At 47.5% G+C, this 16,814-nt stretch overlaps 6 protein-coding genes across 6 annotated transcripts; 2 read left to right on the top strand and 4 right to left on the bottom strand.

Annotated features, from left to right (window-relative positions):
• Positions 1-31: 31 nt before the first annotated feature.
• F5891DRAFT_942748 (muts domain V-domain-containing protein) lies at positions 32-4,136 on the top strand (the record flags this gene model as incomplete). The annotated part of the gene is made up of 18 exons (XM_041374441.1): positions 32-571; positions 630-716; positions 773-867; positions 918-1,043; positions 1,095-1,261; positions 1,313-1,338; positions 1,387-1,478; positions 1,542-1,669; positions 1,723-1,897; positions 1,951-2,079; positions 2,132-2,264; positions 2,311-2,553; positions 2,606-2,651; positions 2,702-2,757; positions 2,806-2,870; positions 2,916-3,415; positions 3,469-3,605; positions 3,657-4,136. 18 exons carry the CDS (start codon positions 32-34, stop codon positions 4,134-4,136), a joined length of 3,225 nt encoding a protein of 1,074 aa, XP_041231578.1.
• Positions 4,137-4,252: 116 nt separating this feature from the next.
• F5891DRAFT_901969 (DNA polymerase phi-domain-containing protein) lies at positions 4,253-8,268 on the bottom strand (the record flags this gene model as incomplete). The annotated part of the gene is made up of 13 exons (XM_041373479.1): positions 4,253-4,543; positions 4,604-5,187; positions 5,235-5,559; positions 5,618-5,854; positions 5,903-6,025; positions 6,076-6,248; positions 6,299-6,407; positions 6,460-6,634; positions 6,681-6,883; positions 6,937-7,121; positions 7,172-7,334; positions 7,392-7,931; positions 7,981-8,268. Coding segments are annotated over 13 exons (3,396 nt in total), but the record flags the coding sequence as incomplete, so codon positions are not given.
• Positions 8,269-8,333: 65 nt separating this feature from the next.
• F5891DRAFT_1275032 (uncharacterized protein) lies at positions 8,334-9,585 on the bottom strand. The gene is made up of 3 exons (XM_041370192.1): positions 9,340-9,585; positions 9,075-9,278; positions 8,334-9,001 (listed from the first exon to the last, which is right to left on the bottom strand). Exons 1-3 carry the CDS (start codon positions 9,445-9,447, stop codon positions 8,540-8,542), a joined length of 774 nt encoding a protein of 257 aa, XP_041231576.1. The 5' UTR covers positions 9,448-9,585; the 3' UTR covers positions 8,334-8,539.
• Positions 9,586-12,782, bottom strand: F5891DRAFT_1007620 (glycosyltransferase family 4 protein). Its single transcript, XM_041360490.1, has 11 exons — positions 12,753-12,782; positions 12,606-12,687; positions 12,368-12,558; positions 12,063-12,308; positions 11,516-12,011; positions 11,435-11,448; positions 11,332-11,384; positions 11,056-11,255; positions 10,749-11,001; positions 10,317-10,696; positions 9,586-10,263 (listed from the first exon to the last, which is right to left on the bottom strand). The coding sequence occupies exons 3-11, from the start codon at positions 12,479-12,481 to the stop codon at positions 9,812-9,814; spliced, it is 2,208 nt and encodes a 735-aa protein (XP_041231575.1). The 5' UTR covers positions 12,482-12,558; positions 12,606-12,687; positions 12,753-12,782; the 3' UTR covers positions 9,586-9,811.
• Positions 12,761-15,098, top strand: F5891DRAFT_1007617 (uncharacterized protein). Its single transcript, XM_041360489.1, has 2 exons — positions 12,761-13,127; positions 13,188-15,098. Exons 1-2 carry the CDS (start codon positions 12,873-12,875, stop codon positions 14,790-14,792), a joined length of 1,860 nt encoding a protein of 619 aa, XP_041231574.1. The 5' UTR covers positions 12,761-12,872; the 3' UTR covers positions 14,793-15,098.
• On the bottom strand, positions 15,099-16,801 carry F5891DRAFT_1007616 (uncharacterized protein). The gene is made up of 6 exons (XM_041360488.1): positions 16,482-16,801; positions 15,878-16,432; positions 15,789-15,826; positions 15,672-15,736; positions 15,485-15,609; positions 15,099-15,432 (listed from the first exon to the last, which is right to left on the bottom strand). Exons 1-6 carry the CDS (start codon positions 16,792-16,794, stop codon positions 15,257-15,259), a joined length of 1,272 nt encoding a protein of 423 aa, XP_041231573.1. The 5' UTR covers positions 16,795-16,801; the 3' UTR covers positions 15,099-15,256.
• Between the last annotated feature and the right edge of the window lie 13 nt (positions 16,802-16,814).

The raw sequence follows: 16,814 nt of genomic DNA, 5'->3' as shown, positions 1-16,814 counted from the left end.
CAGCAAGTCTGCATTCTTTAACGCGATCAGGATGCCGCAAGGGCAGCCTGCCAGTAGACGAAACCAACCACAGATCTCTTCATTTTTCGTCCAGAGCTCTGCGACGAAGAAGCGTGCACTCGTTTCCTCGCACTCTCCCATAGACTTGACTATAGATGATTCTGGCAGTGACTCGGGCGTCGAAAAGCAGCCCCCTATAAAGAAACTGAAGTCGAAGCATCCTGAGTCCCCTACAAGTCAATGGCGTTTTGATGCCTCCTCAAGAAGGGAGCATTCTCGTTCCACGAGCATACAAGCTCATAAATCGCGCTCACGAGTAGACTTGGAACGTATTCTACTCGGAACATGCCCACGGTCAGGACACCCTGAAGACAGAGAGAACTCGAGCGTGGACGGTGATAGTTCTCAGGATGGAAATGACTCAGATCCTGCGTTCACCCAACTCCGAGCAATGTTCTCCTTACCTACCAAAGGCGGCAGGAAATCACGCGAGAAGCCTGTGGTTAGGAAGACGAAAGCGGCCGCAAAGGTCGGGCCTAGTGGTGAGACTTACACGCCCTACGAAGCTCAGGTATGCCGTGAAGAATGACATTAACTTTCTTACTGATTTAATTAATTCATCGATTTAGGCCTTATCGTTCATCAAAGAACATCCTGGGACGATCCTAATGATTGAGAAGGGCTACAAGTTTTATTTTCACGAGGAAAGCGCGAAAGTAAGTGAACTCAGTAGAGTGGAATCTTCGCGTGTTACGAAACACAGCCACCATAGATTGCCAGCGGAGAGCTCGGCATTGTTGCTTATACGAAGCGGAACCTTCTCACTGCCTCCATTCCCGTTCATAGAAAAGAGGTACATATGAAGAAGTAAGCCTTAACCCTAGTTATCACCTGGAATTTATTTTATTCTGAGTCAGGCTCCTCTCCAAAGGTCACAAGGTTGGTATCATCGAGCAAACAGAAACAGCCGCCCTCAAAAAAGCGAGCGAGAACAAGAACACACTTTTCGAGCGCAAACTTACTCAGTTGTATACAGCGGCAACGTAAGAATAGACCTTATTGCATACTGAATCGATCAACTTACTTTGATGTAGTTATGTTGATGAGGTCGGTTCTGTCGACGACCTCGATAAATACTCTGCACCACCCCTATTGTGTCTTGTAGAGAGTCATAAACTCGATTCTGCTGAAGGAGAAATCACTATTGGTATGATTGCGATCACGCCAAGTACCGGTGACGTTATTTGGGATGAATTTCATGGTATGCACAATCGATTAACTACCCGGAATTACTCGCAAACAAAACACCCAGACACCATCATGCGCGCCGAGCTCGAGGTAGGTCTAACATAATTACGATTGAAACGTTGTCGCATTGCTATTTAGACAAGACTTGTCCACACAAGGCCTGCAGAATTGCTAGTTCCCGCCGAAGGTCTTACCAAGATGACCCAAAAGGTTTTGGCACATTTTGCAAAGTGAGCGCTGTCTTATTTTTCGGATGGAGAATTTGTGCTGACGACATTTTTTGTGATCTCCAGTGCTTCTCACGACCAACGAATGAGGACGGAGTATTTCAACTCTGCACTAAGCGGCTCAGAAGCTTTCGATTTTATCACAAACTTTTACACAACCAAAGCTACTACCAGCACCGAAGAACTTAACCCAGGTCAGATGTAATGTTACAGTTACGTCCTGTGGACGTTCATGAGGTCATTGCAGACAAACTTCTGGCTCTTGTTGCTGGTCTTCCGCAATTAGTTGCCATATCTTTAGCCCACTCCATTAAATATCTCTCAACATTCAGCATCGCAGACGGGCTTTTAAGCGTGAAGTTTTTCACAAAATTCACCGAGAGGAGTCATATGCTTCTCAACGGCAATACCATGACTAACCTGTCAGTATTCATCAATATTATTCCATAACAACGTCCCTGATGTATAACCGTAGTGAAATATACCAAAACCAGACTGACTTCACTACGCATGGTACATTGATGTCGATTTTGGATCACACATCTACGAAGTTTGGGGCGCGGCTCTTAAAGAATTGGATTGGCAAGCCGTTGACAAACAAGTTGTACGTACTTCCCGGGACATTGCAATTGCAACGTTTACCGTTATTTGATCAGGATCCTGAACCAGAGAATAGATGCTGTGGAGGAAATCAAGTCCAGCAAGTTACCACAACTAGTGGAACTTTGCCGTATCTTGAAAAGACTCCCCGACCTTGCTAAGGGCCTGTGCCGTATCCAGTACGGGAAGGTAGGAGATTCATATTTCAGACATATTTATTATAATCGTGCTTCAGTGCACATGTCAAGAACTTGCATCGTTTCTTTCAGCTTTCGAAACCGTTGCCAATGCATTCCCGGAACACTCAGAGGAGTTTGATTCAAAGCTCTTGAATGATATCTTTTCTTCCCTCCCGAAATTGAAAGCACCGATAAAAGCTTTATTGGCCGCAATTGACATCAAGAAAGCCAACAGTGGCAGGAAAGATGAATTGTGGACAGATCCGGAGCAATTTCCTGCCTTGGACGAATACAAGTTGGTCTGTATGTTCCTGATCCTCTCTTTCATGCTGCTGATCTCTAGATTTAAAGCTAATTGAAACCGTCAAGTCGGAACTCGATGAGGAGTTGAAGTCCAGTAACAAGTTTCATCTACAAGTGAGGACGTTGACTGACTTGCATGTTCAGTTCGTAAACTTCTCCGAAAACCATCCCTCGCGTGGACGACTGTCGCAGGCATTGAGGTGCGTCAATATGTCTAGAATACACATTATGCTGAGTGTTTAATACAGTACTTGGTCGAAATCAAGAAGTTGGAAGATCGAACAGTGCCCACTAATTGGGTAGTGATGTCTGCGTAAGTATCTTGATGGACGAGACGTTCTACACTTACGACCAACAGAACCAAGTATTTCAGACGTTATCATACCCCTGAGGCCAAGAGGCTCATCGATGAATTATCTCGGTATAAAGAAGCTCTCAATGCGGAGGCTAACAAGGCCTTTGCATCATTTCTCAGTTCCATTGCTTCAGACCACTACTCAATAATGCGAGATGTGGTCAATAAGTTGAGTATAGCGGATTGCCTACTGAGTCTGGCACATGTGGCCCACCAACAGGGGTACGTTCGACCAGAGTTCATCGAAGAGGATTCCCTGGAAATAGTGGAGGGACGACATCCAATGATTGAGGCATTACGAACGGATCCCTTCGTTCCGAACACGTTGTGCATTGGAGGCGATTATCCCAGGAGCAGCGTCATTACGGGACCTAACATGGGTGGAAAAAGTTCTGCTGTGCGCATGGTCGCTCTCATCGCAATTATGGCCCAAATTGGATCCTACGTACCTGCGAAAGCCGTTAGGCTCGGCCTGTTGGACGGGGTTTTTAGCAGGATGGGAGGTGCGTCGATTTTTTTCTGGTTTTCACTGTCGCTGACTTCGATGTTCGTGAAGCGTCCGATGAACTCGCTCGCGGACGGTCAACTTTCATGGTAGAGATGGCACAGACGAGTGACATCCTACAAAGGGCGACTCGCAAAAGTTTAGTAATTCTTGACGAGTTAGGAAGGGGTACATCCACTGCTGATGGGGTGGGTTCACAATTTTGATTTCAAGATTTTCGTATGACAGCATTCATGCAGATGGCCATTGCGGATGCTGTTCTTCATCATCTAGTGGAACGCGTGAAGTGCAAGACATTGTTCATCACACATTATCCGCTAGTAGCCACAGAGTTGGAAAGAAAATTTCCCGAGGAAGTGCAAAATTTGCACATGAACTATACAACGGACATCCGAGTAAACGGAACTCGGGATGTGACATTTTTGTATGAACTTACCCCTGGCATTGCTTTGGAGTCGTTTGGAGTCGAGTGTGGGCGCCTTGCAGGCCTTCCGGACGATATCCTTCGTATTGCATCAGAACGGTCGGAACTTTGCAAGATCGTCACTGAACAGCGCACACGACGCTCCAGGTCGGTATATGCTTGTCATCCACCTCCTTTCAGCTTGACACTTTTACAGGACACGCAAACTTATGGGTGCCATTGCTCGTGCGCTTTCAACGCAAGATGCAATGAGACTGGAAGAACTCCGAACTACAGTACGGCAGTTTACGATTGACTAGTGGGGACACTTTTCTTTTTCTTCCGCTTAGCATCGGACGGAACACCTTCACCTTCTACTTCCTCTGCTTTCCTTTTTGATGCTATCGAATTGTGTTGTTTGCTGTGTTTGACTTGTAGGGCCGATTCCACTTGAGAGCACAGCTTGAGAATAGCTGTCGACGAACCGAACCGCTTCGAAGCGACAAGTCGTCCATGCAGGGTGCGCCAAGCCTCTGAGTCCCACACGTTTTGATTGCTGTTGTCGACCTTGCTTGCCTGACGAACGCCAAGCATCACTAATTTGAAAAGGTCTTTGATTTGTGCGGCCGAGAGAGAGACTTGATCGTTGCATGCTGAATCGATAAAGTGAAGAACACTTGTCTGGAGTTGCAGAATGAAAGATAAGACGTCTTGTGAGTCACCCTAATAATCGCAGTAGGTTCATCGGTCTATTCTAAATGTGACAATGGAGAAGACTCTCACCGCCGAGGTCGACAGAGTAAGGATTGTGTTGAGCAGCTGGAAGGCCTGGCATTTCCTATAGACATTGATGGCTTTTGGAGACGTATCCAGTACGTCATCACGGAGACGCCACCCTAATGCCGGATAACGAGTGATGAAATCTTTGAAAAATGTAATGTTCAACGAGGAAGCCTTGCGGGTCATAAAGTCTGCTAGCGACTCCCTGTACAGCTGAAGCACAGATTTCTCGCAGCCAACGTTCGTTAATACTCTGCAAATGAAGAGACTGCAGTGACTGAGAGTCGCGAGCGCATCCGATGAGTGCGCCTTACGAGCTCTGATATGCAGCTCATCCAGTATAGTCTTTGCGTAATCTTGATCCACTTCCTGGAGTGGGTCTTTGAGCTTTGCGAGCCTGTTGTTGAGGATGCCACGAGCTTTGTCAGATAGCTGGCGCTCATCATTGCCGCTCTTAGTAGCAAGTTCGATCAACGGCAACACTAGACGCAGGTTATGAGGACTCTGGGGCATCCTCCTCGTAAAAATGTCGACCAAGTCCAAGACTCTATTCTTGAAATGAGTAGCTTCTCGCTGTGCATTGACATCTGTGGGAGTCTAAGCTTATGCGATCGTCGATGATGATTGACCATACTTTTACTTTGTTTGCTGTCACCAGATCTAGAACGGAAGACTTCCGCGAGGTGTTCATCAATGGCCATCATTTGTTCGTCGTCTACTAGTTCTTCCTCAGACTCCTCATCGGTATCCCCGATGGTAGCCTCGGCGCCGTTTGCTTTGAGTGCGTCCTCAATTTTCATCCGCAGTTCGAGAGCAGCTTCGTTGTCATCGAGATCAGACTCGTTGTCTTCGTCGGAACCTTCAGCATCATCATCATCATCATCTTCTTCACTTGTTGCGCTCTCTGTCTCGTCTTCTTCATCAGCGGCCAGATCGGCTGGGTTGCGGATCTCCAATTGCTGTACACAAAACAAAGTCAAATGATGTACAATCGATAGGTAAACAACTATCACTGACGGCAACGATAAGATCTATTGTAGTTTCTGTGGCTGCGCTAGCGATACATGAGAAGGACTTGTTGGCCATCGCACGGAGGTAAGACGTGGACTTCTCGAGAAAACCTATGAGCACATCAACCAGCATGTCTATCGGTTTGGGAGAGTCGGAGTCTGGTTGTGAAATGGTGTGCGATTTCCTGCGATTTTTGGACTTGTTGTCAGTAGAAAACATAGTTGCGGCAGCAGCAATACAAGTCTGAATCATGACAACTATCAGATTAATTCTGCACAATGTGAAAGAAACACTCGCCTCGAGTATCCCCGCATCAGGCTCATCATCGTCTAAGTTGGCGCAGCGACGATGAAGCAGAGAGGCTGACAGGAGAAGCTCCACTCCTTTAGCTGCCTCTCTCATCTTATCATCAACCTGATTTGAAGCAAATAAATATAATAAAACGTAAGTTGGGAGCAACGAACCTGCCTAAGATGATCTATTGTCTTATGAGCTTGTTGAAGTAGCAGTTGCTCCTCCTGACTTGGCTCCGATAAAGACGTGACATGCTTGCTGTCCTTGTCTAGATGATTGACTGCAGTGAAAACCTTCGATATCCAAAATTGGTCGTCAACTGTTCCTTCTTTTGGCATGTCACCTAACCACACTGAGTCAGAATCATTAGTGACTGCCAATCTCATCTCAGACCTTTCTGCGATGCGGTGGATGGTGTCAAATCAGCGAGGCAACCAAGGAGTTTACCGCGACAAATCCGCCGGAAATCCTCGGAAAGAACACTAGAGGGGGTGACACGGAGCTGCAACAGTGTCAACTCCGATCGTCTCTTAGGTCGGAAAGTCGATACATACCGCAGCAGGAAGCCCCTTAGCAGACTTTCTCTTGACCAAGTATAACCCTTGCACAGCGAACCAGTTGAGAATGAGCTGAATCCAGTCTTCACGTTTTGGGATGCCACCGTTGCGAACGAGCGCCGTGAACTGGTCTGCAATCCAAATTTTCTTGGCTTCTTCTGCAACAACGCCGCTGTAGTTTTGTTATGAGAAGCCTGAGACTACTAAATTGCACATACTTGTCAGATTCATCCATCTGTTCAAGTAGACTTTGAATGTACTGCATAATACCATCGCCGTCCATCCTCGACAATATTGATTCTACGGTCTTCGTTTTGGTCAGTTTATCAAACTGTTGACTCCCATGAATCCCAGTTAACTGCAGAATCAATGTGTAACCAAGCTGGGGATTCTGCTGGACAAAGTCTTGGATATCTTTGACCTAATGAAGAATCAGCCATGTGTGAATGAGTGAAAACCCGAGAACTGGCGCACCACATCCAGAGAAATTTTGTGAAGGTGACGGTCTTTGTGAGAAAGATGATTGATCCAAGACCGCATGAAATTTTTGGTAAAAAGCATAGGGAGATCGGTACCGTCCACACGGCGTAAAGCTTTTTTGAAGACAAGGAATCCCCAGAACTTCCGTTCAGGAGAAGATGACGCCCCGAACAATGTCTCTGCATAGGGCATCAATTTGAAATCCATGAAACTGTGATGGAATACATACCGTCGACGACCACTCGGAAGAACTCTTGAAACAATGCATTCCGGCGACGTTCTGGCTCGCTCTCAGGGAGAAAGCCGTCGAAAATGATATTCCATACATAATGTAATTGAGCTTTCCATGTCCCCGTGTTACTCTGTTGCCATTCATCATCGCCAGGAGTTTCCTAAGCAGACGCGAAATATCAATATTTTCATCTTGCGTTACACATGTAACTTCAAACCTTCAATATGCGCCCAAGGGACGAAAAGTTAGCGGAAGCCAAAATGGCCGAATCTTTGAATGTCGGTGCTAGAGTTTTTTTCCAGTCATGCTTGGGCATCGCAGGTTGTAATTTTAACGTCATGGCGACCGTTTCTGGTGTCCAGATGTTCTTTTCACGCTCATACACAACTTCGAGCGTAGAAGCTAGAGCTTCCTCTTTCCAAGAAACGGAAGACTTTATAACAGCATCAATAGCCTGCCCGATGGTCCACCAAGTACATTCTCGTAGCCAGGACTTCTTCTCAGCGAGAACGAGAAGATGATTGACAAGTTCCTTGTAACTTTCAAGACTGGACGAATTTGTGGCAGACGAAGGAGATGTCGACAGCGGGGTCTGCCGTACAAGGAGCCCAGAGTGAATGATAGTAGCAAGTCCAAAGAGGCGAGCAAATAGGACATCGCGTTCTTCTTGACCAGTTATAGACCCCTGAATCTTTGATCCATCAACGATGATTGAGATGACTTGAGCAGACGTGACAGTGTCCAGCCGAGAGAGTAACTAATAGATGTGAAGTCGCAATATAGCTCTCCAAAGTGAAGACTCATACCTCGGTGAGCGCAACGCTGAAGCCGAGCCGACTACTTTCCCGAGGACTTGCAAGCCCTCGTATAAGCCGCCGTATAGAGTACGCGACATCATGCGCATTCAAGACATCCAGGCCATCCGTTGAACCAACGTTTTCCTCATCATCCTCGGAGCCTGGCGAAACCTCAGGCTTGGGAGTGTGTTGTTCCTGAAACTGCTCAAGGGAATTAACAAGCCTGACTGTTGCACTGATACGTTCTTTTTTCGATGCTGACGATAAATTCCAGAATAGGGAAAGAGTAGTGGCCATCGTCGTACAGGGATTCCATTCCAAAATTTCCAAAATCAAAAACTGAAGTGACAGATTAGGTTGTTGTGACATATTTAATTTCAACGGCTTCGGTAAACAAAGCAAAACATTATTATTCTTGAGCCTCAGCAACTCCCTCGTCCGGGTCCTGTAAGTACCTAAATTCAGAGCAGAACCAAGACAACCTGAATGGTAGTGTGGGCTGCACAAGTTAGTCGTCACCTGTAAAGTATTATAGTTCTACAATTAAGCAAGGTTACTACTCCAATATCTAGTCGAAATGCATCCAGTGCCCCTTTTCGCCCATTCTGCACTTCAGGCAGTCTGCACGTGGCCCCATCGTAAAGCGCTGCTTTCTCCCCGAAGTCAACTTGGGTCCTGCAGATTGGCTTATCGGAGGTGATGGTGGAATTGGCATTTCAGATAATGTAGTCTGAAAAACGTTGTGGCTTTGAGTCGGTCCCTGCTGGTTTGACGATTCGTCTGATGATATACCGGGCTCCACATATACCGAGGAAGACTGTTGTTGGTGTGCCATGGTTATGCTTGGTGTTAATGGCTGTCCTGCAGGTCCCACGATGATTTGAGATAGGTGCTGGGGAGGACTAATGCACGATTGTGATGCATTTAATTGCGTGGTTGTAGAATGTGCTCGAGATGGCTGTAGTAGCCGTGGTGGCGAAAAGACAAGCACCGATGAGTAAGACTTAGGAGGTTCATCTGGGTCGAGTGCCTAGGATGTAGTTAGCAATCGGATAATTGAAGAAACACGTCCACGAGCAATACGAAGTTCGAACGGCACTTACCATGTTCTCATCCTGTATATCGCCACTTGGCGAAGGAACAGGATCGACACTACTTGGGCGTCCAATAGAGAGGTCGCTAGCTTGCCTCACCCAATCATCTGGGCTTTGTTGATGACGGTTGTTCGAGCTTTGATTGGCAGAAAAAACAATGGAGGATGCTCGTCGACTCAGATACGTATCCTGTAAAGCAAGTGATGAACGTTTCTGTTCGTATAGCAAACCACTTGTAAGCTGGTCTATCTCGTGAGCAGTTGATGTTACCCACCGGCTGGCGTTCTTGGCTTGGGGACCCAGGAGAGCGGGGCCTCTTCAGTGAATAGCTGAAGGAACGTGTCATCCTTGTGGATGGCGAGTGAGTGTCGACTTCCATCATCTTAAAGCTATTCAAATAATCAAGGGGCCGCGGCCAACAAAAGGTTCGTGAATAAGAAAGAAAGACAATAACGAGATCCGCCAAATTTATAGAATCAGCATCTGTCGAGAGACAAAGCAGAGCTAAGCAGAGTCGGCGACTCGGAGTTACTACTACAAATACCGACCGTCTTGGTACTTTTCTGTACATTGTTCAACCGATAACAATTCAACAAATTGCGGCAGTAACTACACACAGGGTATGTTACAGTTTGTGAGATATACATAGTATCTACTAGCTACAATAGCTAGCATCTAGAAACAAGTACAAAATGATTCACAATTTCGTAAAAGCAAGTGAGTAATCCAAATTTATTCCAGTGTCCTTAACCTTGGATGTTCAGCCCACCGCGAGGCAGTCTAGGCTCGCCCTCAACGTAAGGCTCCCCAGTCTCCTCTCTTAGCATGTCGTTGAGCCAAGCGCCATGAGGCTGGATCTTCACACCACGATTGTACATGACAGCGAGGTACAACCAAGCGGCGGCGTTTCCGACAGTGCCAACTTCATCGGAGACGTGTGTACGTGCGTACTCACTCATCTCCGAGTACAACTTCTCGTCAGTGTACAAGTTAAAGAGGTATTTGGCAACCTCATTGTTATCGCCAGCTTCTGTAAGGTAGCCCGACTTGCCATGCACAATTTGAAGAGGAATACCACCAGTGCGGGAAGCCACGATAGGTATACCAGCATGCAAGGCTTCGGAAACTTTGACCTCAAAGCCCTCACGAAGAGAAAGCTGAAGGGCAATCTTGGCGTTAGCCATCAGAGCGTCGAGAACTGTGCAAAATGAAAATTAGTCCCTGGGTAGCTTCGAACCGACGATTACACACGTTGGTCACTTGGGGGCAATCTCATCACAATGATATCCGACTGGTACACCTTGTAGTCAGGCGAGCTGATGAGGTTCATGACTTGGTCGTAGATGATGCTGGCATCAGGGTCATCGACGGCACCGTGGCCACAAATCAATAGCTGGGGCACCTCCGCTTCGGTAACCCTTCCAGACTCTTTGAGCATGACGCGGAGGCGAGCATACGAGTCGATGACATTTGGAATACCCTTTGCTGGGTCGAAGCGGGCAATTTGGACGACGTAGTCCCGCTGAGGCCATTGGAGCTCGTTCATCTTCTCCTTCACACAGAGGTTCCGGAATTCACCCATGTAGAACTGGCTATCCCATGGGTGGAGGTGCTTGTTCAACCCATCGAGCCTTGCAAACAAATACGTCAACGGATGAAGTAATGAACTCGAACTTGGCTTACCAGTCAGTGGCGGCACCCAGTAATGCGAGCTTCTCGATAGGAACATCGCTAGGGACGAACTTGCTGACTGGATGACTGATGAAGAGATCTGCTAGTTGAATGTTGTTCCAGAGGTATTTCCAGACTTCTTCCTGAGGAGATCCTTTCACATGCACGAGATCGCTGCGGATCTCAATGTGCGATCGATAGATGATGGGTAGCTCGGGTCTGACTTTTTTTATGAGCGGAATAAGACCAGGCATCTGGGGGTCATCTGCAATGTACAACGATGAGCAGTTGATATCTGAGATGAGAACCAAGAGCTCACCAATGAAAGCAATGTCAACGCCGCCAGGGGCCAGGGGCCCGCCCTCCGCAGTCCATCTAAGTCCGTTTTTAAGAATCCATGCATCAAATTGATCTTTCGCCTCCTGGGTGAGGCGAAGGTCTGGGGCAGCAACACCTTGCAGGATGTTGTGGTTGTTTTTCGTAGTACGGAATACGCTCGGCGATGGGTTCGGCACATACCTAGCAGTCGTCGCCAAGCGTCAGTATCCAGGTACAGGAGAAATAGAATCATGGGGATGCGGGGAATGTTACGTACCATGCAGCGTCAACATCCAGGGCAGTAAGGAACCTGATGAGAGCATGTCGCATCTATCTTGGGCGTGAGTAGAACTATACCGGGACCCGTGAAAAGTACGCACCAAAGCTACTCCACCTACAAGCGCCAGGAAAAGCCACAAAATTATGATCCGATATAGGTCAATTGACGATAAGTTACTCACCCCCTTGAGGTGTGGAAGAGAAGAAACCGATCTTGACTTTTTTCTCTCGCAATTCGTCTGCGAGTTTGTTGACGGCATTCCAAGTACCTGGTCCAACAGATTTCCTGTAAACGTCAAGATCATCTATCAGATGGATCTTGCCGGCCGCATCGACAGTAACTTGATTACGGGGACCGATGGTGAGGCGAGGGTTATTGTTGGGGCCGTAATACATTAGACATTTTCGGGCAGCAGAATCAGCTTGCTCATCAAGAGTACGCGGGATCGGAAGCTTCGTAGCGACACCTGACTGGAGGTTGTTCTGATCCAAAAGTGGGGAAGGATCAACATAGACTGTGGGGGTCTCAGCACCGGAGGGAACATATGAACCGGTGGTTGAGGAGATGCGATGCTTGATGTTTGGGCGCGTCAGTGAATCAGTGTGGAATGGCTTGATATTAAAGACAATCGGGACAATATCAGCTTCAAGCCATAAATGAGTGCAGAGATTGGGACACTGGACGAATATGTAAGCATCGATAACAAACGAGATAGAGTGAATACTCGCCTCTTTCAAGAGACCAAGGGTGACACCGGCGCCAAGGAACTTGCACAAGTGCTCCTGAGAGAACTTTTTGATGGTCTGAAGAACGTGGTTCGCAATGTCAGATGCGGACTTAGTAGGATCGTTGGAGGTGTAAGGCACGATGGCCGATGCGAAATCGGTGTTGTAGACGGAGTCATGTATGGAAATCGCGATCTCAAAGCCTTGTCCTCCATTTACAAGAGCGCCAGCGATACCTGCCCACATAGGCTTATAACACGCCATCAGCATCAGCATGATGCACTAAGGGAATGATCGATCAAACATACAGTGAGGGAGGAGTAGGCATGGAAAGCAGGTTTGCCTGCAGCGTCGACGCTAGAAAGCCTGCGCTTGGCATGACTCGAGCCTTTGGATTCGAAGTCAGTAGAAGGAGGAGACATGGTAAACGAGGTTGAAGCTAGTAGAAAGGGTAGCGCACTATTTAAGCGAAACAAGAATCAGATTGGCGCTGGTGGGACTAATCTTGGTTGAGGATTTTGTGCCCCACAAGCATAAGAAACTCACACTGTATGTAGCCTAGTAAGTCAGGCAGAGGACCCTGATCACATCCGAGTGCCAAGCAAGAACAACGCGACCTAAACTGGACCTGTTTGAAAGGGGAAATAGGAGTTTATGAGGGTCTTGAGCGGTTGAACGTTGAACCTTACGAACATGTCCAACAAAACGTTTCATCCAGTGGAGTTGAAGGAGTTGATCTAATCAAAGAACCATTATTCCTGAAATAAGCACTGGGTTTTCGGGGTCTTAACTCACTTTTGTCAAAGTACATGCATGACCTGCCCGGACTGTGGAGGAACTTTTGTCTGGGACGACGACGTCTGCTCATCCATCTGCATAAAATGTGGTACACTATCTAATTCTGCTCAGTATGTCCTTGCCTCTCATACAGAATCCCATGACTCTTCCGGGCGCCAGTTTCAACCTAGCTCGTGGCTTTCCTCCTCGGCGGCTCCCCTCAAAAATATTTACAAGCAGGGATGGAATCTCGCTGGGCAACACAAAGAAGCGCGTGACAGAGGGAACGCTGTAAGTTTATTTCTTCTTTTCTTTTCTTGTAAATTATTTACTCACCACACGCCATGTCAGATCGCCATGAGCATTTTCATCACTTCCGTCCTGACCAAGTTGCAAAATCCCGGTCTATCTCCACGTGCAGAAGCTATCTTCACACAAGCTATGACAAAAGGCAAATACAGGTGGGGACGCAAGGCAAAGTTAGCTGCCGGTGCATCCATGGCTATTGCCTTACGTGAGGCACACAAGTCGGACTCCCTCCGCGACATTGCCTTTTTCCTTGATGTCTCGCCGTTGTCTCTGTCGCGCGCATTCGTGGCCGTGGTATCTCTCCTGAATTTTGACCTAAGCTCATCAGACCCAGTTGCCCATCTTCCCATCCTCCTGTCTCATCTTCAGTCCTTATTACATCCTGAGTCTGCCACTTCTCATCTACCTTCAGATCTCGTTACCATCCTCACACCATTGTCGTCTCATGCGGTATTGCGTATTGCTACGTCCCTATCGGGTATCATTAGCCGAGAGGCTTGCGCTATACCCGTACTACAGTCTCCCACCCCTCCTGTCGCTTGTGCGATGCTCATTCTCGCACTTGAAGCGGAAACACGCAGCCCCCTGCCACACCTGAGTGAACTGGCTAATGCGCTCGCGTCGCGCTTTGGCTTTGCGCGTGGTGTAGTTACATCGCGTTACAAAGCATCCTATGATTTAATCGAGGAATGGATCCGGGAAGTCCCTTGGCTCGATCAATTCATATATAAGGGAAAGGGTCGCGGTGCTTCTGCCCGGTCGAAAGTTCCGAAGCGCTCTATTGTTGCGAAGGGCATCATAGATGTCATTCAATTTCAAGAAGAGATATGGACGAGGAAAATGTCCGCTCTTGGAAAGCCCAGTATCATAATTGAGGCGGATCCGGCAGACGACGACGGCAAGAAGGACGAGGAGGCATTTTTCTCAGAGACGTCTTCAATCAGCGAGCTTCCTGAGCTTCGTCGTCAACAGCCCCGTAAGAAACGAAAAACAAACGATCAGAGCATCGAGGATGTATACCATTTCCTGCTCAATCCTTTGTCCGCAAAATCTCATACTCTGTCGAATCCTATCGTATCCGAGGGCCCGGCCGCTTCGACAACGCATTCTGATACTTCCTCATCTATCTTAACACCGCCAACTGTTCCATTTACGACGCATCTCCTCAGCACTTCGTCGTACGATTCGAAGCATTCTCTTTCTCGTCTCCAGCTCCTGGCTCTTAGCCGAGGTGGGGGGTCTGTGGAGCACATCTGTGATGACGAACTATTTGTAGAGAATGAATTAGAAGAGCTTCTTCGAAATAGCGAGGAACAAGAGGCCTTGAAGCCACTATTCAGACTCCAATGGCAAGAAGAAGATGACACAGTCGCACACCACGCAGATAGTGGACCTCAAACCGCCAGAATGGAGGTGAGTCGGGGTTCGGGACGCATCGACATGGCAGCTCTGGCACATATTCTAGGTGGGGAAGAAGTTATTGATGACGAGGAGGGTGAGGTTGAAAGCGGATCATCGGCGCCGGCGACGCCAAGACACATTCAATCAGATGTTGCCGAGGAGGTAAGCGCTTGGCGGCCCCTTTCGCCCGGGAATGCTTTTACGAGGCATTGCACCAGTATGGATAGGTACGAAGAGGAGTACTGATGTGTCTGATGGTTGGACCCGAGGCACCCCCACAGATATTCTTACTTTTTCATGCTACAGCACTTCTACTGTCATGTAAGTATCCATGTGAATATCTCGTGCTCAGAATGGTTATTGAACTTGCCTTTTGTTTGAAAGCTGGAGCACAAGGTAATTTTTCATTTGGTTCGTATCCAGCCTGCGTGATATGGCGAATATCACGCCTTCCTGGTGTAGGCTTGTTGCAATCTGGATAGCTGGGCCCAATAGTCAGATGTTGGAGGTAGTACAGAGATCCAAGGATCGATTTAAGAGCTAATTGTAATCGGCTTAACCATAATCTAAAAGTAATTTCGGAATACATCGTCCTCGTGGCCTGTCAAAGTGAAAGGCCTTCTCTGTTCCTATCCATAATCAGCAATAGGTAATTAACGAACACTAAACAAGTTGAGTTATGCAGTGGTTTAAGGACGCTAAAAATATCATCAATTCTCCACTTGTAGGCCAGGATCGAACCCCTTTGGAAAGACCTGTCGGACATTGATATTAATCCGAGTTGTCCGCATGTATAATTCATATGATGTCCAACTAGAGAGTCCTTCGCCATCCAATTTTAGGGAGAAGTGCTCGGGTAGAGTGTCCTCCAAGATACGGGGGACGCCTGGCAGATTTGGATCAGATCTGATGTAAGCACACGACAGGCTCGGACAAACCGTGATAGGCCCGTCTACAAGCAGGTCCTGACATTATCACAACATCACCCGAGCGAAGAAGAATTACCGTTGGCTCCACGTCTCTGGTGAGACCACCGATGAGGAAGATAGCGGCGTTGCCCAGCCTGTCGCGAAATCGCCACATCAAAAAATTATTGATCACCGAAGATAAGCTTTGATAACTAACGATATCGAAACCAAAGGTGATGTAGCACAGACTTCTGAGCGATCTACGTGAGCCATGAGAGTGTCCTGGAGGAACAATTAAGACACGCTTCTTGTTTCTTTCGGGAATGAACCATACCTTGATTTGATAGTAATTAACGATGCCAGCATCAGGTTCTACGATTCTCGCGGTTAGTCAGGCGAGATCAAGAACTTGAGAATTCATACCATATGTCTCATGCCAATTTCTCCAATGTTCATCACTCCATCCTTCCTCGTCCGATTGACCAAATACTTCTTCCCAGTCAACACTGGAGACAGCCCGCTTGCATATGGCTCCGATTTCATTGTCGACATGACCCTTGCCCTTGGTGAAGTCATACTGTTTACTACCCCAATGATATGACCATCCGATATTTGCCCAGCGCAACTTTGAGATAAGTGTAGTGGGTGAGGCTGGTGAAACAGTCGGGGACGGCGCGGGCAGAGGCTTTGGTGAATGCAACATCGATTGAAAATTGGCGGGATCAGTCGGTGTATTAGAGACCAATTGCCTTGGTCCAGAGTTTCCGGATTTTGTGTTTGACAACTCTGGAGTACATGCTCGTGTTCTGACCAAAGGTGGATCTGAACTGAGATGTGCATTCCATAATCCTTCCTCGGGCAGGATGTAATGAGCGTCGAGGTTTGTCTCGTTAGGATGCCGTGCATGGTCACGAAGAGCCCATCGCACTAGTCGACGTTGATCCTGCGGGGAAACAAACGATGGAAGTATAACAAGACCTGGTAAAAGGTTATTGATTTCACCTGCATGGTATCTCCTCTTGCATACCTGGGACGCGGGGAACTGTGAATGCTTTACCGACGCCAGAAGACATCGATTCATTGGTCTCAAGAAGTCTGATCTCAACCCCGTTGCAATAAAAACCTCGACCACTGGCTAGTGTCTCAGCGTCATAGGTGACTGATGTTAAATCCAAGACGTGGCTAAGATCGGGAGGGGGAAAACGTGCTTTGTATTTTTTCTCCGCTGCTCGGAATGGGGTCCATTCTGCATCTAAGTCTTCATTTCTATTCTTTGTCGTCTTCAAGTACCGTCGCCTGGCTTTCTTATAAGCTGCACTAGAGAGGTCATAGATGTCCATGATCAAGATTTAGTAGATTC

This window comes from Suillus fuscotomentosus (assembly GCF_016647785.1).
Source record: "Suillus fuscotomentosus strain FC203 chromosome Unknown F5891scaffold_6, whole genome shotgun sequence".
NCBI lineage: Eukaryota > Fungi > Basidiomycota > Agaricomycetes > Boletales > Suillaceae > Suillus > Suillus fuscotomentosus.
Note: the sequence above shows the minus strand (reverse complement) of the source record. Positions and strands in the feature narration are given on the sequence as shown.